Source organism: Aptenodytes patagonicus, chromosome Z (assembly GCF_965638725.1).
Source record: "Aptenodytes patagonicus chromosome Z, bAptPat1.pri.cur, whole genome shotgun sequence".
Classification (NCBI taxonomy): Eukaryota; Metazoa; Chordata; class Aves; order Sphenisciformes; family Spheniscidae; genus Aptenodytes; species Aptenodytes patagonicus.
In genome coordinates, this window is record NC_134982.1 from 69668145 (window position 1) to 69691221 (window position 23077).

Genomic DNA, 23077 nt, shown 5'->3' on the forward strand with positions numbered 1-23077 from the left:
GCTAAAATCAGAGTCTAGAAGGCCAGGCCAGTTCTGACAAGAAACTACATAGGTTTCTGATGGAAAGCTTTTGATGTTGCTTGAAGAGATGATAAAAAATGCCCACTCTTTGCTCTCCTCCAATATTCAAGCATGAAGGATGGTGTCAGAATCTTTATTCTGAATATTTAGGATGAAAAGCACTGACCATAATGCTGTGAATATTTTCACCTGTGACAGACACATCAAGGAACCCTTCAGTCTGTGAAATGCAACACCTTTAGTTTGTGACAACCACAGAGACCTTAGTTTCAATCATCTGCTTAAAAGTAAACTCAGTGATAGCATGGGGAGTCAAACTGGCTGTCCAGTATCAGTCAATGCATGCTAAGGCAGGGAAGGTAAAATTGTTTGCTCTCTTGTTCAGTTCCTAGCACTGACTGTTGATGATTGGCATGTTTCCAATTAAAAGTGAACTGAGAGTATCTGAATATCCTTTATAAGCATTTTCTTGTCACATCTAATAAATTTTAGTAATATCGATCCACATTAAATAAAGCTAAACACTTAGAGGCAAACTTTATCCCATTCTTACACTACAGTGCATTTGTGGAGAAAGAAAGGGAGGAGTAGGGAAGGAGAAGATAATGAAGGGTACAAAAAGCCAAACTTTCAAACTACCCAAATACCATATAATTCTGGTAGGACTAAACCCTGGGCTGAGCAAATTGGGTGGTTTGTGTTTTCGGTAGTGCACTGAGGCACTGCTTTCTTACTACACTGACCTGCCAACATACCTGGCCATGCAAGGGATACTGAGATATAATGTCCCTTATATCTGATTTAGCATCAGGTCTAGAAATGCTACAGTGCTAGGAACGCAGCCCCTCCAGGAAGAAGTTTGTCATTGCCTCCCAGTGCTCCCCCTGGGCAGTGCGGCGATGCATCATACCTTCTTTCATGCTGTATCTAAAGGACAAGTCCCAGAGATATTAAAGTCTTACCAACTCATTAGAATCTCCTTTTAAATTTATCGTTTTCCTGTCCCATAGGACAGGATTTAAAGCACTTAACCACATTTTTTTAAATTTATTATATACTATTATATCTCATGTTTTCTATGCATTCATTAACGGGTTCTACATTCACTTGACAGCTAATAATAAAAGTCCGCTCAACCACTAATTATAAAAGTCCTGTTGAATGCCACGTAGCTTTCTATATTATTTCTCTATCTTCAATTCTAGCACAGGAACTTACTTTTAATGAGGGTATGACCCTTATTTTTCAGTTATATCCTAAACAGCAAAAGTGACTTTTATTCCTTTATTTAGTCAGTGAGCTAGAAGAGAGAAGCATTTCAAATACTTTCCTGTCTGAGTAATGTAGTACAAGTTAAGGTATTAGCAGATTTATTTATGAACATTTTTCAAAACCTCTGTACTTCAAAACTTCTGGAGTAAATGGAGGCAGCTTTCAAATACAGGTGAATTTTGCTGTTTCCAGCATGGACAAAATGGCCTGGCTCTATTATTTCTGATTCTGCCTGTGCTATACCCACTACTCCCACTGTGCTAGACTCATTTCACAAGCATATGCATGTCCCATGCTTTAAATAAAAAAAATAAGCCTCTGTTTCTTACAGATACAGAAAGGCCCATACTGTCTTATAACCCAAAATAAAAGAAGAAAAGCAAGCAAAACAAAAATCACTTTATCTTTTCATTTTTGGTACTGATTCAACTGGACTGGTTTAACAACACAGTATGAGGAAGCTGGTCCACACAGATATGGATAAACTTAGAAGTTGTCTCCAGTCCATTTCCTTCATACATTTCATCAGTACAGAGAGATGTATTGCTGTCCAATGCAAAAGAAATGCATTTTCATCTGTAACAAGTAATACGTAGTAGCATAAGTGCCTTTCTTCATATGTGTCTTGTTATACACTATTGAGAAATAACTGCTATATAGTTTTCTCATAAGAGTAAATACCTGATATTGTGAGAATCAGCCAGGTTTTTTCTTTTGCTTTGTATTATCTTCAATGAATCGGTATTTCCTAATTATCAAATATTTGCAAATCTAACATTTACCAAACTAGATGTCACTGTGAAATGTTTTTTTATAAACAAGGAAGAAACTGGAACATACAGACATACAAACAGCTTTTTATGTAGTACCAGAAAGATTCTGCAACCAATCCTTTTGCAGTGGGTGTGAGGAAAGTACACTGGCTTTGATTCAAAAGTCAGCTTCCACTGGTGTTGGCTGTCATTCATCTTAATGACTGCTAAACACAATGTTTTGTCTCACATGGGTCTGAAGCCCAAATTTAACATTATAAAGTTGAACCACGTAATCATGTTGAAATTGTGAAACTGAAGGAAAACAGTCATCCATTAAAATTACAATATGTTAGTTACTCCTTGGTGACAGAAGATAATGTAATTTGTAGCTCCAGTACACAATCATCACTGTATTTGCAAAAACTGAAAAACAGAAAATTCTGTAGGCATTAGAGATTTATACAAAAAGATATTATCATCATGTTCTGTTTTTCACATGCTAATTTATCCAAGAAGGAGACTGACATGCATTAATAACTTTTACTTAGCAAAGTCAGCATTGAACTGGAAACAAAATAAACACTTCTATGAAAAATTCTGCATTGACTGGCTTTTTTCTTGCTCTCTTATGCTTAAAGTGATTCAAGATTAAGTTTAAAGTAATGAAAATAACCCTACTTAAAGAAAAACAAACTCTGAGATGTAGTCATCATCATGCAAGCACTGCTGAATAATATATTTAAACATATTTGTTCAAAGTTCTTTTTTTTTTTCATAATTTACCTATTACTTTTCCCTTCTTATGTATTTTTTTTTTCCATCATTGTTTGCAAGATTGCAAAAGAGGTCAGTCAAAAGATCAGGCAAACAACATAAAGGTACAGATCTGAGATCAGAAAACTCTTATAAAAATATAATTTCTTATTATGAACATAATTTACAACCAACAGTGAAGTAGACTGTGCTCAGTTCCTTAAAGAGTCTTAGTATATACATCAAATATTTCAGGATAAAAGAAAAAACCTCTTCTTTTGAGGAGAAGATAGAGCAATTTCTAGAGCTCCACTCTTTATTTTCCCCAAGGCAGCAGAATGGTCCTGGTCTTACTCATTGTTCGAAGCACTGCTGTTGGCTGGCTATCGGGTGCAATTTATGTTCTACTTCTTTTACTGGATCAGACCTGACTTTTTTCTCATCTATCTATTAAAAACATTTTCACACCACAAAAGATACATAGTCCTGCAATAACAAGAACAGTCCTGCAAAATATGAAAGGTTCTAGTTCCTCTTGGTCATACCTGCATGAGAGATTCTCAACTTATTTTTCTAACCTGACAGGAGACTGATTATCTCAACAGTAAGAAAACTCTGCCTCAAAATTTCCAAAGATTCAGCATCACAAAAGACTGGGCATCCTAAGTACTGCCACGGTCCCACCTGCTTACACCACTGAAATAATGCAGCCCAGATGACAGATACAGTGCACGGTGCAATTTCTTAACAAAACCCTCCAACCACGTAGTAACATGGGGACTTTGCCATACACGAACAAATGTGAAAAAACAGAGAACAGTAGCAGACTTGCACAGGTTGACAAGAGCACGGGCCACTCTCCTGCAGCAGGGTACCTGGTCAAGTCCATTTATCCCAGCAGCTCCAGTCTCGGCTAACAAGAGAGCTCTTTGATCAACATGAGATAGCCAGATGTCAAATCATTTAAGGTCAGGAATGCAAGTTAACTTGCGTGTGCTCCCCAGAGCTATCCCAAGATGGACTACTACAGAGACCTTGTCAAAATTATGACTGAGGGAGAAACTTGCTCTCTTGCGCACTTCTCCACCACAAAACAGGCCAGTGAGATAAAATCCCTGCTAGTTTTTCCCATATAAAAAACATCACCATGTAACTGCTACCAAAGATGAGGCTGAACTGCAGTTTGTATGCACTGTGCTGCAGCGTTCCGAGCCAGTAACACCAGCGCTGCCACTGCTGCTTCAGTTATGAACTGCACTGTCTGTGCTAATAGATTCAGAAACACTAGGCTGCAGCGTGTAACTATTGCATGCTATATATCACACATTGCCCTACAAAATACAATGTGGTTATTCAATAGGTGCCAAGTATTTTTCAGATTAAGTATTCTAAACATTGTTCTTACCATGGTTTAGCATAGACATTTCTTCTACCGCATGCCTTTGCCCATATCTCACTTACAAGACCTTACTACAGCTCTAAGCCTGATGCTTTCATTATTATTACTAGTTTGAACAGTGGACAAATATTTTGCTTCTACACACACCCCCCCTCTGAAAAAGCACGGGTCACAGCATACATACAAACCGGGAATGAGAAATGCTGCCTCTGTAAAAATATGTGCCCTATACTCATGCGTACTTTAAGAGTAAATCAGAGGAGTGATGTAGCAACCATAGCATGATTTTATCTCCACATGTAAAATTACTGTTTGTGGTATCACTGAAAGGAAAGCCATAATTAGAACATGGAAATGGAGATCTGAGCCAGAGGGCATACGCAACTCTCTCTGGTGATTATAGAATTCACACTGCACGCTGTTTGCTTCAAAACCAATAATCAAGTTATCTGAAAGAAGTTAACAAGAGCTGTAGTCTACTTCACTTACTTCATGTAACATTTTAAATAAAATATTGATTTAATAATAAAAAAGGAGGATGAAAACTTGGAACGTTCTCTTGTTTCTGTGAACAACGGACTATGTGATGAAAGGTGTAAAACTCCACAAGGCAAGAGAGAAGGAAGAACAGTGACTTTTACTAGGTAATAAAAAGATCCACAGCCTTTTTGAACATTCTTACCTTATGTCCTTAAAAATGATTGTTACTAGATTTTACTCTCCTAGTGTTCCTTTCTTACAAAGCATCCATATGCTAGATTTTATTAATCAATGCCATTATTACAAATTAAGCAATTTTCATTGCTTATGTCCATTTTCCTAAGCTCATCCCCTTCATTAAATTGATAGAAACCACCTTCTCCTTCTATTTGCATTTGAGAAGTCTAGATCTGGACAATTCAGACTTTAAAATACCTTGGGGAATCAAAACTGAGCAGCAGTCTGAAATGATGGCAAATGTTGAATTAAAGCTCTGAGTACTGTTACTGGCCTTTCAGTTTTTCAGGCATTAACATCTTTGTAAAACACTAAATATAATCTCAAAGATATTACATTTACGTTTCAAAGACAGAAAATTCCTGTCTGGTTCTGGTTAGTTTATTGTGTTTTCCTCAGTAAGGTGTGAAACATGGTATCTTATAGGTGTTCAAAAATGCTTCACAGAGATTACATTCCTAATATAAATGTAAAAAACACTGCTGGCTGAATATAGTATTGCATTCTTTCTTATGCCATTTTTATTAGAAGCTTCCAGACAGTGCTGCAAAGCTTAAAGTTAATTGTTTCCCATGCTTTGCAAGTTTACCTGTTTTAACCTGCATTTTATTCTGTCATGTTAATAATGTGAAATTGTGATACTGATAAAAATACCTTACAATAGGATACAGGCCAGAGACATTCTCATTAAAACAGAAAAATTGATTCAACGTTCACAGCACGATTTAACAGAGACCTTGGAACATTTTGGTGCATTAAAGAAAGCCTGGGTTAGCAAACTTTGCACAAAACCAATGTATTTCCTTCACATTTGGAAACTGCATTTCTGGCCAAAAGCAGCACTGCATTTGAAAAGCTGCATCTTTTGTTTTTATAGCACAGCACTTTTCCCTCCATGAAAATGCACAAAGAAGGGCAGTAGTTTGTGAAAGGGTACTCAGGAGGCATGGGGAAAGAGACAAGAAAGTGCCTCTGAAAGAGAGGACAAATGCGAGATGGAGGATGTTGGATACCAAAACTGAACATGAAATGATGAAAGTCAGATGCCACTTAACTTTCCAGAGTTAAGAACTGTAAACTTAACACTGCAACAAAACTGAAATTTACTTGTATATCAACGTACATACATAGAGTGCAGCATCTAATTTGGAGGTACTAACATGTTCATGAGACAAGTCCAAGGACAGAATTCAGAGGAGAAATACTGTGCTCTGCTATCAGAGATGAGTTTATACTGGAAAAATTGAGCCAAGTGAGGTAAGACATGTGCAGCAGACACCCCCCCCCCAATTATTCAGTGTTATTTTGTCTAACTTAAGATGAAACAGAAATATTTTATATAAAATATGCAATGTTTGATTTGCATTATCCTATAATTTCTTGTACACAGTAGCTCCTTTAAGCAGGAAAAAAATATTAAACTAGCTTATAATAGTTGGTATATGATCTCCACAGTAGTGATAAAGTCAAACAGACAGCAAAAGTTTTCTTTTAAAAAGAAAAACCTGTAGATATGCAATGTGGATATGTCCACACATTGTTCCAGTGATTTAAAATGTAACTTTTAATGTGTGAGCAAGGGAGGTGCTGTGGAGTCCCAGGGCATGAGCAGAATCCACCTGACAGAAACTTCATCTGGGCAACAAAGATCTCACACACATGCAGAACGAGTTACTGCCTCCTGCTGCAAGCACTAGGACTTCACTTGGCAACAGCTCTCATGAGATTAAGTATAGTCAAACAATACAAAATGCAAGGTGCATTATGAAAAGCACATGGGGAGCATTTGGGGAAAGCATGATTAAGCATTTAAGAAGATTTCTTTGCTTTGCCACTTTTATGCAGGGGAATACAACACGAAGCTTTAGACCCTAAATGTGTATTTGCAGAAAATAGAATCTTTGCTTACTGCAAAGGTTTTCAAAGGGTAGTAGAATTTTTGTTATGATTATTATTATTATTTCTGTTTAAATACTATAAATGTACTGTAATGTGTATATAGGGAAACTGCTTGAAGATTGGTTTTCAGTTTAATACCTATTACTGCATGTAAATGGAAATTTAAATTAAAAATCTGTTTTGTCTAGTTTTGTCTGTTTTGCCATAGAGTACGTTTTACATTTCAGCTGAAAAAAGCATACTGCTTTTATATAGCATCTGCTGTTGGGCCATTTGAGATTAATTTGGCACAACTTTTGTAAATAACAGATTTATTATCAGATTGTCTTCACTGATCGGATGGTTTTTAACTTTAGGTCCCAGCAATTGTCTTTGTGAGAATAAAATAATGTTCTTTCATAAAATAATTAAAACCACTAAGGACTTTTTTTTCAACTAGTAAGAATATTAATTGGGTTCACCATCAAAATATGATAACATGTAAAATATCTTGGTTTGCATGTTAATACTTCATAATTGCACAGAGATTTTCAACTTCAAAGCTCTTCACATGAATTGAGTGGATGTCCCTGAAGGCCTTAGGCAAAATTTTCTTTGCCTTCAAAAAGAGATTTGCACCAGACAAAAGCTTTGTGAAAAATGCAGGACTGCGCTTTGTTGTTTTAATCTACCACCATCGCACGTGAGATAAAATATTACTACCATTTTGCAGATGGAGCAGTGGAAACAGGGGGAACTGAATGGGACTATCCCTGCTCATCTGAAAACTCTGTACTTCACCCTGGCTGTGGCACATTGAGCAAGCGAGAAACAAAATGCGAGATAATTCAGTTTTCCAAAGCCATGTCAACATACCTTTCAATTATTTCTTTACTTCCCCACCAAATATCAAGCTGCCTGAAAGTCCAGTGATTACCTCCTATTGCAGTGCTCCACACACAAAGCCTTCGCTCAAGCAGTTAGGCAGAGAAAAATGCATTTATAGAACTCAGTCAAAAGTTGTTAGCTGGTACTCCACTTCGCTTCGTCAAATGACATTTTAAAAGGTACTTGCTAGAAACAGGAAGTTTCCCAAAATCCAGGAGCAATGGTTATTCCCTTATGTCAGATAGACTGAAATCTATCACGAATCACCACTCAGTATTTTCAAACTGAACTTTCTTTTCACTGTCTTTTAAGCCACGCTACAGATATGAAACTGCAATAGACGTTTACAACCTATGAGCTAAAGCATGAATATTTTTTCAGCATCCTTTGCCATGACATTTTTTGGTGAGTACAAGTAAGATCAACAAGCATTGCTCTTTGTACTTACCATGTGATTTTTATGCCACTTCACTGGACACAGGGAGTAATACATTGGGTCTTTTTATTGCTCAAGTAGAAAGTGCTCATTACCTATTTATGTTTATATATAGGAAAAAACCAAGAGTTGTTTCAAGTGGCATACATCACACTGTTGTAGTGGTTGATTTCCTCAGGATGGTCTTCTGGGGTTTTGGTGCGGTGTGTGGAGGCACAGTCGCAGGTCTCGGAGGAGGAAAGCTATTACTGGGACTTATCCCCAACCCTCCATTTTCCAGAGGAAATGGAGGCAGCGGAGGTGGTGGAGGTGGCAGGGGAGGGCACTGGTGTGGCAGCTTTCCCACAACACGGGCAGGCTCACTGTGCAAGTGCACCTCCCTGTTTTTAATGTTATACCGAACATCACAGTCGGGGCAATAGCCATGGTACTGCACTTTTTCACTAAATCGTACCCGTTCCCTTGCTCCCGGCTGAGGACACCGCTCTTTCTCAGGTCTGTGCATCAGAGGCTGCATCACAACTTTCTCCAAATTACTGTTCGGTATACAGCATGTATCTCCATTTGGGATGCGGTTGGGCCCGACTGGCAAGCCCCCATTTCGCAGCAGGGTTCCGTTAGTCTTGACAGGGTTGGCCAAAGGAGGCAGCCTCGGAGGCTCGTCGCACTTGACGGGCGTCAGTCGTGGCGGAGGCGGGGGCGGATTTGGCTTCCGCAGCACAGTGAGGATAGCGGAGGGGTGCGCGGGTGGCTTGATGAGCGGTGCGCTGCCCCGCACCTTGACTTTCTCCAAGCTGGAAGCTGTTGTGCTGCTGGAGCTGCTGTTGAGCGTGTCCGTTTTGGAACTGTCTGTCATCTCATCCTCCAGCTGCAGGTCAGACGTCAGAGTGTCAATCTGGTCAACCACCTGCACAACAGCCAGAGTGAAAATGGTGAGAAAAACTTGCCCCAGTGAAGGCACAGAAAAACAAAAGCACTCTCCACTATCAGTTTTGTCCTTCCCAGAACCGAAGCATCCAAATTTTTTTGACCATTATTTCTTTTTTCTTGCCAACGTAATAAAATAATAGCCGTAATAAATAATAATAATAAAAATAATAATAATAATAATAATAATAATAATAATAATAATGGTGGCTAGTTTGCTAGCTCATCACCTGAATACAAAAGAAATATAACTGGAAACACTCTGGAATGAAATTCTGCTTCTTTCCCTCTAGGGTTTACTTGGCAATATCATTGTAAGTGAACTGTAAACCTTCAATATTATGCTTTGCCTTCCAGTGCAGGAGGAGACTGAATTATTTAACTTTAGCTTCTACGTGACAGCTTCTGAATCCAAATCTTCTGCAGAGTATCTTTTAGCTCTGACCTTTCACACAGCCTAGATTTAAATATGCATCTCTGTATAGGTGATATCATACACCTACAATCGTAAGTTTGGTACACTCTTTCCTGACAATTTTTTAACATAAATAAGGTACTGAGAAGCAACTTCTCTCTTATATTAGACTGCATTATATTCCTTTATGAATATTTTCCTTAAGATCTGAGAGCCTCTGAAGCAATCCTGAAATAGCATTTGCTGAAAGAAAAGAGGAAAAGTAGCTTGGTTTCCAAAGCTACAAGCATTTATTAACTCATGCACTTTATTCCAAGATTTCCTCTACCTCCCATATTTCTCTTTGTAGTTTCTACAATGTTAGATCTCTTCTAGTCTTCCAGACTCCTTTTTCTACTCAATTTTTTATAGGACATGCAACTGATGGCGCCTTTAGTAGGTAACAAAAAATTTGTCATACGACAATTAAAAGCCCTTCCTGAAAACTGCATTTCACTCAGTACCTAGTTGAACAACTGTAGTTATAATCTGCAGTTAACTACAACACACACCACAGGAAGTAAGCACACATTTGAAAAACTGATTTTTATCCTTTATATCCTTACAGGATATACATAATCAGTAGCTGAAATGTTACTAACTAACTTTGGTCATGAATAAAAAGCTTGTGCCATTGCTTGGGGTCCTTATAGGAGATCTGTGACATTCTGAGGGAGAGCTGGAGGGGGCACCTGAGTATATCTGAAATGAAACTAGTTGTCTCCAGTTGTGCCACTGAATCAATCCTTCTTACCCTTTTGAGACTTTCATTTCTACTTCCTGCTTTCAATAATTTGCTCCTAATATTATTGATTTCAAAGTAAGCTTATTTTTGAGAAGTATAAGCCGTATGTTAACTGCAAAAAAAGTAAAAGTCATTACTGAAGGCAGTGACTCTTTATTTGGTCAAACCAGTAACTCGCTTATGTGCCCAGTGGTAGACAGTAAATAATGACAGCAAAAACACCATAGAATGAAAGAGCACTTTAGCTTCCACTGCTCATACTGTAGCTAAGAGTTGTGTAATATAAAATTCATAAAAATTCATATGCGACAATTCAGTTCAGTGCCTTCCTTCTCCTAAAAACAGCAGACATGCAGATAACCGTGATTCAGAAAGAGAGCTTGCAAACATCTTTGAAAAAAATTTACCACACTTTTACTCTCTAAGACCCAAACAACTGTTCATTTACTCACTATTCAAAACCCAATACCACGTTGCATTTCAGTTTCTATTTTAGCATTTTGATTTTTCTCCAATAAAGAATAAAGAAAAACTATACCCTTAAAAGACAGACATTAATTCCCCCAAATAATCAGGATTTAAAATATTAGTCTAGAAGTTGAAAGGTATAGTTGAACTCTGGTAACTGTCAGATCCCAAACATCTCCTCGCAGGGTACAGCATATGACTACACTTGGAAATTTCAGAATAAAGGCAGGTAAGCCACATCTGTACCACAACAATGCAAAATTCATAGCAAGAAAGACAGTTTACAGGAGGAAGAACTTTACACCTTACTTTACATATGCAAACCAAGGCAGAGAGAACTTGTCAAAATGAAACAGTCAATCTAAAGGAACAAGGAAAAGACAGTCAAGTTCTAGGCACTAAGCCTGAAATTCAAGCACCCCTCTGCAAGTTTAGTATGGATTTGTGTAGGGTCTGCCTACATATGGCTAAATATACTATTGAATCCTCTCCTGGAATCCAATATGTAATCTTTTAATAAACTATAACAGCTACAGGATGGATTGATGCACCAGAAACCAAAGAAATTCCTTGGCAAGCAAAGAAACAGAAAAAGAGCCATTATACAGCTGCAGGCAAGAGAGAAAGGAAAGACATATCTGTAAGGATGCTCAACACAGGAGCACTGGATAGCTTGTACAGGTGACAGTACTTTGGCCTGTATTACAGTATTGGATAATAGTAAGTGATAATATTTGGTTGCTTCACATTGCTTAGTAAAAACTATAAGAAAATATCAAGAACAAAAATTGGTTTCTTTTGCAATTGGCTTATTCCAACAAAACCTAATTTTTCTTTTCCTCTATTTTCTACCATGATAGCCCCCTCAAAGGGTACCTGTAATCATACAGGACCTTAGAAAGCAACATCGCACGTGTGAGGAAAAAGACAGCCATGGATCGCTGATGTGGTTATTGCACAATTAGCTACAGATAAATCTCATGGAGATTATCCAAATAATATATTAAATCTTCCTTACTTTGATAAAATTCACTTACAATTTCCAATATCAAATTCCCAATAAAGAAGAAAATAAAATTTAAAAAACCCGCACTTTAATGTTATTTTAAGACACACACAAAATTCTAATAATTTTATTTATTTTTTTCCTGCAGAACCACTCACAAATGATGGCTTCTTTGCTTTAGGCCTTGTGTGCAACAAAGATTGTCCCTGCTCCACACTGTACAAAGTAAATGTACTCCATGCAATGTAATTCTACAGAAACAATACCCAGTGTTTATTATTTTGAGAGGGACACATTAAAGGTGATGTTCCACTGGTGCTGTGAGCATACAGCTGTATTTATGCAGCACACGTGTGTCATAAAATGGCAGACCCTGGTGATAAGAAAATTGGCATCCATTCAAATTGTCCTTCTGAGAGTGCAAAAATTTTCTCAAGAGTAACAGGAAAGTCTGTTATGAACTGTCCTTGAATTTAAATGACTACAGAGTTTATCTCTTGCCCTCTGGGCAAATGTGTAGTACACATCAGAATTTTTTTGTCACCTATCCATTTGTAAAACATAAAACCAGCACGAAATGGCTCTGACATAACACCACAGTTTATCTGTCCAGATTCATTCCTACCACAAGCTGTGATTCTGTTTACTGTTATTTTCTTTTGCTTTTTTTGTTCCGAAGGAAAAATTCAAATAAGATGAAAAAGCAACAGAGAACCGGTGACTAACACAGTGAAACGGATGTAGTTAAAAAAAAAAAAAAGAAAAAAAGTGTGTTGAAAAAAATAGCCTCCATTTCACAACGCACTTCCTATAGAACTAAGAGAGAGAATATTTAGAAACAAAAAAGCTGCTACAGTTGTGCAACATCTGTCCATTTTTCAGTTCTGGAATAAAGCAGGACTTGATCCACATGTACAAGCATGGGGAAGACATCCTTTTATAGCCTGAGGAGCTCCTTAGCCATTAACTGGATTTGAGCTCTGCAGAGATGCCCACTTCTCCCCCACCAGCAACATCCCGAGGCTTCAAGCTCTGTAGGATCCAGTGTGACACCTCTGAATGAACCAGGACATCAGCCCATTCCTACCCTCTTTCTGGGTTGTTACTAGACAACAATATTAGGTGCCCAGAGGGGATGGAGTTGGATTTCTCTAGCTGACCCCAAGAAATAAATCAAAATCTGTTAACGCATGTACAGACCCAAAATATTTTATCCTGAAATCTAAATCGTTCAACAAGTCAAATCTCTGCTTATAGCATCACTTTATCCTTAGAAATATGTGTGGAACTTTTGGATGGCAATTTTTGTTGTTGTTTTGTTTTAATTTTGACAACAACTGGGAATCTTTACCACACAATGAGCAGAAAAAACAATTGTTTGGATAAAGCAAATTTAACTTAGATACTATGTTTATCCTTCACCTCCAGTTTACTGATTGAAAATTCTTTTGTATTTTCCTGTTCTTTAATTTTTTATGTAGACACTCAAGCGTTTCTTTCCAGTAATACTCAAACTAGACAGAAGATCAACAACAACAGCATCTGTAAAATATGTACATAAGAATTTATAATCACCATTTAGAACCAGCAATCAATTGACATGAATTAAGTCTCATCTCTACCTAAACTCAAAAGAGCAGGGGTATGTTTAAAAACCAACACTAGCTAACAGGAATATACCAAATTAAAAAAAAAAAAAAAAAATCAACAGAAGTAGAATTAGAGTTATGATTCACAATTATTTTGCTTTTTCTTGTTCTTCTAGATTTTTATGTAGACACTCAAGCCTTTCAGTAGATTTGGGAAAAAAATGTTAATTATGAACATTCCGATAAGGAAACAATCAAGCGCTCGAATGCACCAGTGCTCCTAAATCACTTAACTCAGAGGGGCTGACTAATTCACCTTGTAAGATGCCTCCTTGTTGAGTACCTAACTACAAGAACAGCTTCAAGGAAAAAATCAGTGTTGTATGACTGTAGGAAAATCACAGATCTTTGCTAAAGCAAATGAATGCTACTGCTGTTGAGTTCTTGCTTCTCAATGCACTGTTTTAATACTTTTAAATACATTTTTTAAACTTTTTTTTTAAATCTCTAGTTCAAAAGGTTTTCTCAAGATATCTAAACTAGTAACTTGAATATTAGAAGAGTGTAGAAATATATAGTTGAAAAGATGGTAGGAAGTAATCCGAGGTACTTTCCTCATACCAGGAAAATCCAAATCTTTAGAGAATGCCATAGATGCTTGAGATGTTTTACAGACAAGCAAAATAACACATTTCTCTCTGCTTCAAGAGCTTTCAGGTTTGGATTAGACACAGAAAACTAAAAAATGAGAATAAAACAAAGCCAAAAGGAAAATGATAGATCTGTGGTTAAATCTGAAATTTGTGCTTAATTTTGTTAGATAGTTTTAATGTTAATTTTCTGCTAAATAAATGCTATGAATACTATCCACCAAAGAAGTACAAATGAAAACAAAACAAAAAAATGGTTAGAAGCTCATCAAAGAGGACGTGTGAAAGTGAAAACTCCACATGTCAGAGAGGACACAAATGAAATAAAGTACCTGTGCAGGAGCTGACAACCAGCCATCGGGAAGAAGAAAAGCAAACATCAAGTAACCAAGGATTGTTCCATGCTGACAACTTGCCAGGTAGTAGTTACTAAGAGTAGGCAATGAGGCAAGATCACTAGATTTTAAGATGGGAGGGCAAAATAAAACAGTGATTGCACTCTGGGTACACTTGAGCAATAAAGCGTAGAAGTTGAAGAAGCCAAAGTGAATTAGTGGATGAACATTGTAAACATGATTCCTGAGAGTGAAAGAATAGTGTAAAGAAAGCTAGGAAAGAAAAGGCAGCCATGTAAGAACACATCTGACAAGAAGCTGACAAAACATTTGAGTTAATAGCTAAAGTTCTAGGAGCATTTGTGAGAAAGACTGCATGCAGAAGTTTATACATGTAACTTTTAAATTTATACAATATGTAAGATCTATAGTAACATGAGTTTTTTTCCCACTTCACTAAGATTAAACATGAATATGATTTGTGTGACATTTGTAAGATAGAACCATAAGTAAACCGAGACTAAAGATTACTATTTTGAGACAACTTTCCTCCCTGTTGTCTCTCTCTGGGAGTGCACAGCCTATGAAACTGTGAGAGAAAATGTAAAGCTCCTTGTTGTAGACAGAGGTAAGATTAAGTTATGTACTACTGAAAAAAAAGCTTACCAATGTGCATTTAGACTCAGAAATTCTTTGCTGCAACCACCAGTGTATGGAGAATGAATTGGTACTATCAAAGTAAGGAGGTCAAATGGACATAAATACTACCCACCCCCAATAAAAAAGAAAAAAAGTTGGAAAAACAAAGGAAGACCTTGAAGTTGCAAACAATTTGCAATGCAAATATATCCTACAATTAACCCCATCCCTCAATGTTACCAAACTCTTACATTAAACTGCTTAAAAATATACAGCTAGCATGAAGTATTGCTTTTCCACTGAGGTCAAACTGCAGTCCCCGTTTAAAGTAACTGAGAATCTGGTCCAAGAAAACATCTTGTGATTATCAAAAGCAGCCTATGCTGGCCTAATATTTTCGTTGTTTGAGTTGTACTTAGAAGTTTTGTCTGGTTTTTACCTCTTCTGCTAAGGCACTTTTGTGGGTGAATATCCTAAGTTGATTAGACCAATACTCAAAACTCTGTATTTCTTACTGGATGCCAGGATCTCATTGTAAGAATCTAACTTGGCAATAACAAGACTAAAACATGACACATGAAGTAACAGTTTCTTTTACTTCTTAATTGTATCCCTAAACTTCTCTGAAAAGAGTATCTACAATTAGTCACAAACACTTTTTGCAGTGTTTCTCTTTGTGTGATTATGTGATACACACCCACAAATGCGTGTGTAATCTATTGAGAGATTTATTATCTCCTTACAATAAATGTTTCACCAGGTTTGTTTTCCCTCCTGTTTAAAGGCAGTGGGAAAAAAGGCAATAAGTTACTAATGTTTAATGTTACTAATGTTACTAGCTGCACTCAATCCACCACAGACAATTGTTGCTTTTTTCCAACTCTTGAATACAGCAGCAAATTGCTTTTCAGAAAGAAAAGTAATATACGTTTAAAGATTCATAAACTTTTAAGTTCACAGAACTTCAAAATTATAATTTTTCCTAAGATGTCCAGCCATTTTCACTGTTTCGTATGTTCTTCAAAGTTTCACGTGGATTTATGAGTAAGATCTCTTTTTTAAAATGACTTGCTTCTGTACAGGCTAGTACCTCTCAAAAAAGCTGCATAAGCAAAATGGAAATGGTACTTAGCTGTGATATTACTTCTAAGATAGAATAGTTATAATCCATATATTACTGTTTAGTACTACACCATGGCAGTGTGCAGCTATGAGATTTGAGTTTGCTGGAAGTTTTCTAGAAAATGAATAGTTAAAGACAGATACTGATCTTGATTTTAAATCAACTGCAATCAAGTCAGGTCATGCAACTAGCACAAGTTTTTGCTTTCTTACTTCAAACTGAAAAAATTACTGGGGAAAGGAACAAAATTAGGTGTTCTTCCTTAATTACAAATAAGTGCAATCAAAATGTCTTAATTTCATTACTTTTGAAGCAATTCCAAAAACTTGCAAAGTTTGACATGGATAAATTTTGCACTGTATGCAAAAATTAACTATGTGACAAGCCAGAAGAAGAAACATGTAATTAACAATAAAACAGCAATCAGCTCTATCACAAAGAGGCTACTCTTGCCTTTAAGTAAGGAACTGGCAAACATGCTATGTCAGTAGCTCTAATATCTTATGATTGCATCTCTAATACTACAAGAAATTGTTCGCTTGCTGTAATTACTACAGGAATCTTTAAGACAAGCTGTCAAACTATTTACCTTCCTGTCATCTTAGCTCGTTATTTCCTGTAGAGTTACTAGTCCTTTGTTGACAAAAATGAACATTCAGTATAACTAAGGACACAATGAAGCTTTTTCCCCATCAAGTCTATGCCTGTAAATCCTGAACCACCACAGACCTAACAACAAACGAAAGGGAGGTCCCTATTAACAGTGAGAGAGCCAGTGTTTCCCTCTACAGTTTAAGCTGCATAACATCAGAATAAGACCCTGTTCTCAGGTGCTTATATTCCAGCTTCAGTCATCCATGGTCATATCTTTTGCATTTGCCACAGCTAACTTCTCTACGCTGTCCCCCCATCCCCACTGAATACAGCTTCCAGGTCAAGGAGAAATGGAACCAAATTTAGAGTAGAAATATGTTTATGAAGTTGCGTAAGCCAAAAAATTGCAAAAAGAAACCAAAAGAAGAGCTGTACTAGGAGAGACAAGTGGTCTCCTTAGTACCATATTGTGAAAAATTACAAAAAGCAGGTGCCCAGACAAGAATACAAGAATAGAAAAGTCACGCAGAAATATTTCTGTAGAATCTTATCCCAGTCTCAAACAATTTCAAACTCAAGGACTTCTTAACAGATTTTGCACTAAGTAGATCTTGACATATTTATCTACCATAAACATGCCTATTTCTGCTTGAACCCGTATAAGCTTTTAGCATCTGCAACATCCTGCAGTTTCCCACCTTCATTATATGGACATACCACCTACTCCTCTTTCTGCTTGAGAAAAAACACAGAAGCTTTTACAGACAAAGTGCTTCATGGACTTGCATAATACTTAAGCTGTAGCTGTTTTGTAAAACCACAGCTATGCAAACCCTCTCAGTCTTGAAATTTGGTGTTTTTTTTTTTTAATCAAATACATGATAAATGTCTGTAGAACAAAGAGTAATAACCTTACACAAGGAAACAAAGACTCAAATAGCTGGCTACACCCAGCAGTCCTTCTGCCACCACTAAGAAGTTATAATAAAAGTTTTACAGTGTATCCAACAGCATCTTCATATCTGAAGCTGTATTAATAAATAATCATGTCTGTTTATGCTAAGATATTCTAGCATAGTACTAGGGATGAATCCAATATTTGAGCTAATACACAGTTCCAGGCAGATTCAAAGTTCAGCTTTCAGGAGACAACTCTTACAGTAGCATCTCAGACAGGTCAGTCACCCACCCTGCAGCACCAGCAAAGGGCAAGGTTAGTGTGAGTCCTGTCAGTGTTAAGGTATCTAAAAGATCAACACCATCCTAAGCAAAGTTACACACATCCCAACTCGATAAATAACAGAAAAAAAACACATGCAGTTTTTGCCACCAGAAAGTTTTTACTAAAGAATACGTTAGTAACTTCAGCAAACTAGTACTACCCTTTGGAGTACATTATACAGCCATTGTTTAAACCTTACCCTCTGTACATAAATGAATTCAGAAATACATCATTTTCAATGACAGGCTTTACTAAACTGTACTCTGACATTTGGAAGTAGACTGAACACCAAGTTAGGCCGGACGCAAACATATAAATGGATATAAGAATATGCTGGACTCTTGGGAATCTAACAAGGCCAGGAAAGCTCAGTATCATCATCCTGATGTAGCATTTCAGGGAAAGCAAACTGGGAAGCCCATATTCAAAATCTTAAAAGAAAAAGGCTTCTCTTCCATGAAGGAATAAAAAAAGAAATAGAAAAGGCAGTAAGCTGCTCTCTGTGTTCCCCTTTAAGAACTTAACATAGCCATAGTAATTCCTGTGTACCCTTTTCGATGAAGTCTGCTAGGGACGCTGCTTGGAAGATCAGAGAGAGAGATGAAGGCAGGTATGTGGCAGGTATTCATAGCATGAAAAATAGTATAATTATAGTTCCTGTAACACACAAAAGAACCTTGATAAAATTATGATAAGCAAACTGAAAACCTGAGAAAATAAAGTAAAAACCAACCAAACAAAAAAATCCCTTTCTAGAAAAGCAAGTTCAAAGAATATTTGTAAAAAAAAAAAAAAAAAAAAAGCTGTTCCAAAATATTAGCTGAATTAAGTCAGCATTCCTTATGAATGGTAATAGAATTTCACACTTCCAGAGAAATACTCACATCATCTCGTATCTGGCAATATAGGAAGGTAATTAATTTCACAAAAGTAAAGGGGATTAAATCTGTTTTTATGTCACATCTAGAGACACAGAGCGATGACACTCTCGTCTTAACTCTGGTAAGGGTTATGATTTCACACATAGCTCATTATCCAGGCTGAAATACAAACTGCAACTCAGACTCAACACTAAAACAGAAGCCTCACCCTGAGTTATCAGTCATGCCTTTCCTTTGCTCCCCTCTCTTGCCCGTAATGATGCAGTCACCAAAACTGTGTAAGCATAGCAAATCAATCCACATATCTAAAATAACAAGTACAACGCATATCTCTATGGGCAGCAGTATTAACTGAGAGTTGTTCAAGAACAGATTCCAAGAGCAGCAAGTGAATCTGGCACAGCTTGTTCTAAACATCGACAAAAGACTCACAACTAGAAAAAAGGGCTTTTAAGTACTGGAGAAACGAATGAGGACTACATAATAAAGTACAAAGAAAGTTTAATTTCATATGACTCACAAAGAAAACTGCAACTTAATGGGAAATCAGCAATTTTCCCTTTATTGTTACACTGATGTCAATTATACTTTTTTTTTTATTCTTCCAAGTTTAGGTTTGACTGTGTAGATATAGCCTGTGTGACTATTTAAGCTCATGAAAGTAATGGAACAATGCTCATTTTCTTTTTGGGGACACTGAAATCTACTCTTCATCCTATCTCTGAAAATGCCTAATGTAAGACTACAATAAGGAGAGCGTACAACTACTTTACTATTTGGTTTTCATACATTTGCTCCTTAATTTGTGGAATTATAAATTACATTTTTGGAAATACAAAGACTACAGACCTCTATTTTTATGCTATTAGATAAGAAAAGAAAAAGCATTGAAAAGGATGAAGCTGGACATGGTAAATATGCGTTTGAACAACTATTTCTGCATACGTAATTTTTTAATTCATTGGCACAAATCAGGAAATTTAAAAGACAAATTGCTAATCAGCATTCAATGCTTAAATGCACATGTAAATACAAGTAAAAAGGCTTCCCTGTAAAAAACTCAAGAGAATTAATGTGGAATCCTTGTGTACATGTTTCAGTAATACTCCTTGATAGTGGACCTCTTTGTTTAATACAAAGAGGCCAGAGAATACCAGAGTTGTGAGGCTTTGGTGTGTCTTGTGAATCAAATGTATCTTTCTAAATCAACATTTTAGAAACTGCGGCTTACTACTGCTTTTCTCTCTCAAAACAGGTAACAAAATTGAAAATGGCTGCATGTTGACAAAAGCTAAGGAATGGTTAGTCTGTGCATTCTCATTATTTCTAGTGTTTTCTGAATAAAAGTGTTGTAAAACAGCTGAAAATGCAGTACCGTAAAACGTTAGAGACTTTAGTCCCTACATAACAACCTTTGCTATAAACATCGGTTCATAATGACTACAAATACAGTGATTTGCCTAATCAAACATCATATTAATTTAAATGAATGCTAAATATTTGTCTAAGCTCTTAGCTAGTAATGCGAACAGCATGTAAAAGTTCCTTAAAGTATGTGTATCCCCAAACTATTAATGTTCACCAGGGAGACTAAAAGTTCCTCTGTAGGGTTAGAAAAAATGTCCCACTAATCACAGAAATAGTTTCCTCGGTACACTCTTCAGGTACATTAATAACGGCTATTGTGAAAGAAAGCCCTCATAACGTTATTGCTCTGAAAAAGAATTTAAAATATTTAGCACACCCAGAAGAATTTTCTGAGAAGTTGGTAAACAACTCTGTTGCAATTCTTTTGTGTTAACTCCAGTCTTAAGCACTGGGTGTACTCTGATTTTAAATAAACCACCTCACTAGGCAGAGTATTAATCAGCATCCTTCCTTTTCCTCTGACAGTCTAAAAGAGACTCCAGAAATAAATGTTTAACATCCCTTTGTTCTAAAAACAAAAAGACATTCCCCAAGAACAGCCAATATATCTTTTGGAGACCACACATTGGGCTGGTGGATTTTTTGATTGAAAGGATTTTATTAGTGAAATACTACTCTGAGTCTAGATGGCCTCCCTATTTTAATATTTCAGCACCATTTCTGTTACAGCTCCAAAGCCACATTTAAGCCCAAATGAAATGTGCAATGAATTTACATTAATCTGGAAGTACTAATTCCAAGCCTGTTGGACACTTACTAAAATACAGTTTCAACAGAGATGAACAGAACTGGAACATTTAGCTTAGTAGACACATTTCTAACCAGTCCTTTTGGCTTCAAAACATGACCCAAAATTGCACAATCCTTTAAGTTTCATTCTAAATAAAAGTTTGAACAAATCCAAAGTTCAAAGCAAATTTTAGATGAAGTAACAGCATCATCTGCTTTTTACAGTGAAAAAATACTAAAGCAGTAGGCTTTTTTCCTTCAGATATACCTGCAATACTTTCTGTTGATATGATTTCATTGAAAGAAAGAGCTTCTGTTTATGCAATAGGTTGAACTATCTGCCTAGATAAAAATAATGTTATTGATAATGATGATTATTATTAAAAACTTGTATAACTCTTTCAGCTGAAAGGTCTTAAAATGGGTAAGCTGCCTTCTCCTCCTTGCTCTCCTCGTGAGCTGCTGGTGACATCTGGAACTAAGTGTGCCGTAGACATTGTTCCAAGAATGAGAGAACAAAAACGATGTTGTAATATTGACCCTACTGAAGGCTTCCTGGGACTCAATTTGACTTTTTTCCATCTGGATGTACTGGGCAGAATACATAACATGAGATAGCCCATGGTGAGCTTACACCACTAATTAATAGTAATGAATCAGCCAAACCCTACTACTAGAGAAAGTAATTGCTATGAACCATGTAGGTTTGAAATGAATACTTGGTTGTCTTTTAATTATTAGTTGCTCCAAGTTAAATGACTTCTGCTCACACTGCATCACAACATATTTAAGGAATTTAATTAAAAGTCACAGAATAGTCTATCTCAATATTTATGGGTAACATTTTTTTCAGATTCCTTTAAATAAAATGCTACATGCGTGCAAGGGAAATATAAAAATAAGGAAGTTTACCCCATCCTTGGTTCTATATACATTATACATGTCAAAATGCTATAAAAGTTTATTGACTCTCAGCTCTCCATGGCTTTGGCCTGAACCATATTTTTGATTCAATATGCTAATTATCTGAAGAAAGCTAATAACAATATAATCTAGTCAAAACTTTTGTTCCCTTAGGCAGGTATCTAAATCTGATCCCTTCAAGTCATTAGTACAGCTTTATATGTATTTCAGACAGTGAGTAAGAACAAACTGTAGGTAAGGATTTTTTTAATAAATAATGTAATTAAATCATTTAGCAATAATTATGGTATTCACATTAGCATAATATGAACATTGCCAAGACAGCTCTTTAAAAAAATTTAAAGTAAATAATGTAATCTGATGTTACACATTTACATAGATGATTGCTTACTTTATGGTTAAAGCTGAATTTAATCAATAACATTTATTTCAGAGCTTGAAGAAAGCTTTCTAGCTGCCTTCCAGTCAAAAAAAATTAACAAATAGCATAAAATTAAGGATGCATGGGGAGCAAAGGTGAAGGAGCAGAGTTTACAGCTAATGTTTGCAATGAGATACACACTCTGCTTGCTGAGCTTTAAAAATGCTTATCTAACATCTTTAAGATGTCTTTCTGATTTAGGAAGTCTTCTGTTTTCAAAACTAGTATTTGTACTATCAATCGCCCCAACAGAAAAAAATCAGGAAATCTGTAGCTCACATATTTCCAGCACTTTTGAAGGAGGTAATTGTTTCAGAGTGTGCCAAAACACAATACTGTGGATGTTTTTTCAAGCAATGACTAATAAATTTTTGTCCTTATAAGACCATTAGCTCATGTTTTTGGCACTATTACCTGCTGTTCCAATTCTATTTTTGGTTACACATCAGGTAGGTTATAAAGTAAAAAAACAGAAAGTTTTTCTTTGCTTTTGCACAATCTGCAAAGAAGCTGGGCCTGTTATGCCTCTAATGTACTTATACTCCCAGCACTACTGAACTATTAAAAGAGAATTTGGCCATCTCATATGGTACATGGTGTTGTGCTCAGTACCATGACACTGTATTTTTACTGCTTGTGCTCCAGTCCCTCTCCTGTGTATTCAATTCAGATGCCTCTGCATCTGTGGCATAGGTTTCCCTTGGGTGTAGTAACTTTTGCTATTTTTAATGAGAGAGAGAGGCATGACTTATTGTAAGTATAATTAAAGGCTGAAGGTGAAATTCAAGAGGTCTGTCTCCCTCAGTAAATGAATAGTTGCATT

General features: G+C 36.4%; 1 protein-coding gene across 1 annotated transcript in view; it reads right to left on the reverse strand.

Annotated features, from left to right (window-relative positions):
- PRR16 (proline rich 16) overlaps positions 1-23077 on the reverse strand; it is a 166825-nt gene that overhangs the window by 43350 nt on the left and 100398 nt on the right. The window contains 1 exon segment of the mRNA XM_076362962.1: positions 8132-9026. Within this exon segment, the coding sequence (XP_076219077.1) occupies positions 8268-9026 (759 nt within the window). The 3' untranslated portion in view covers positions 8132-8267.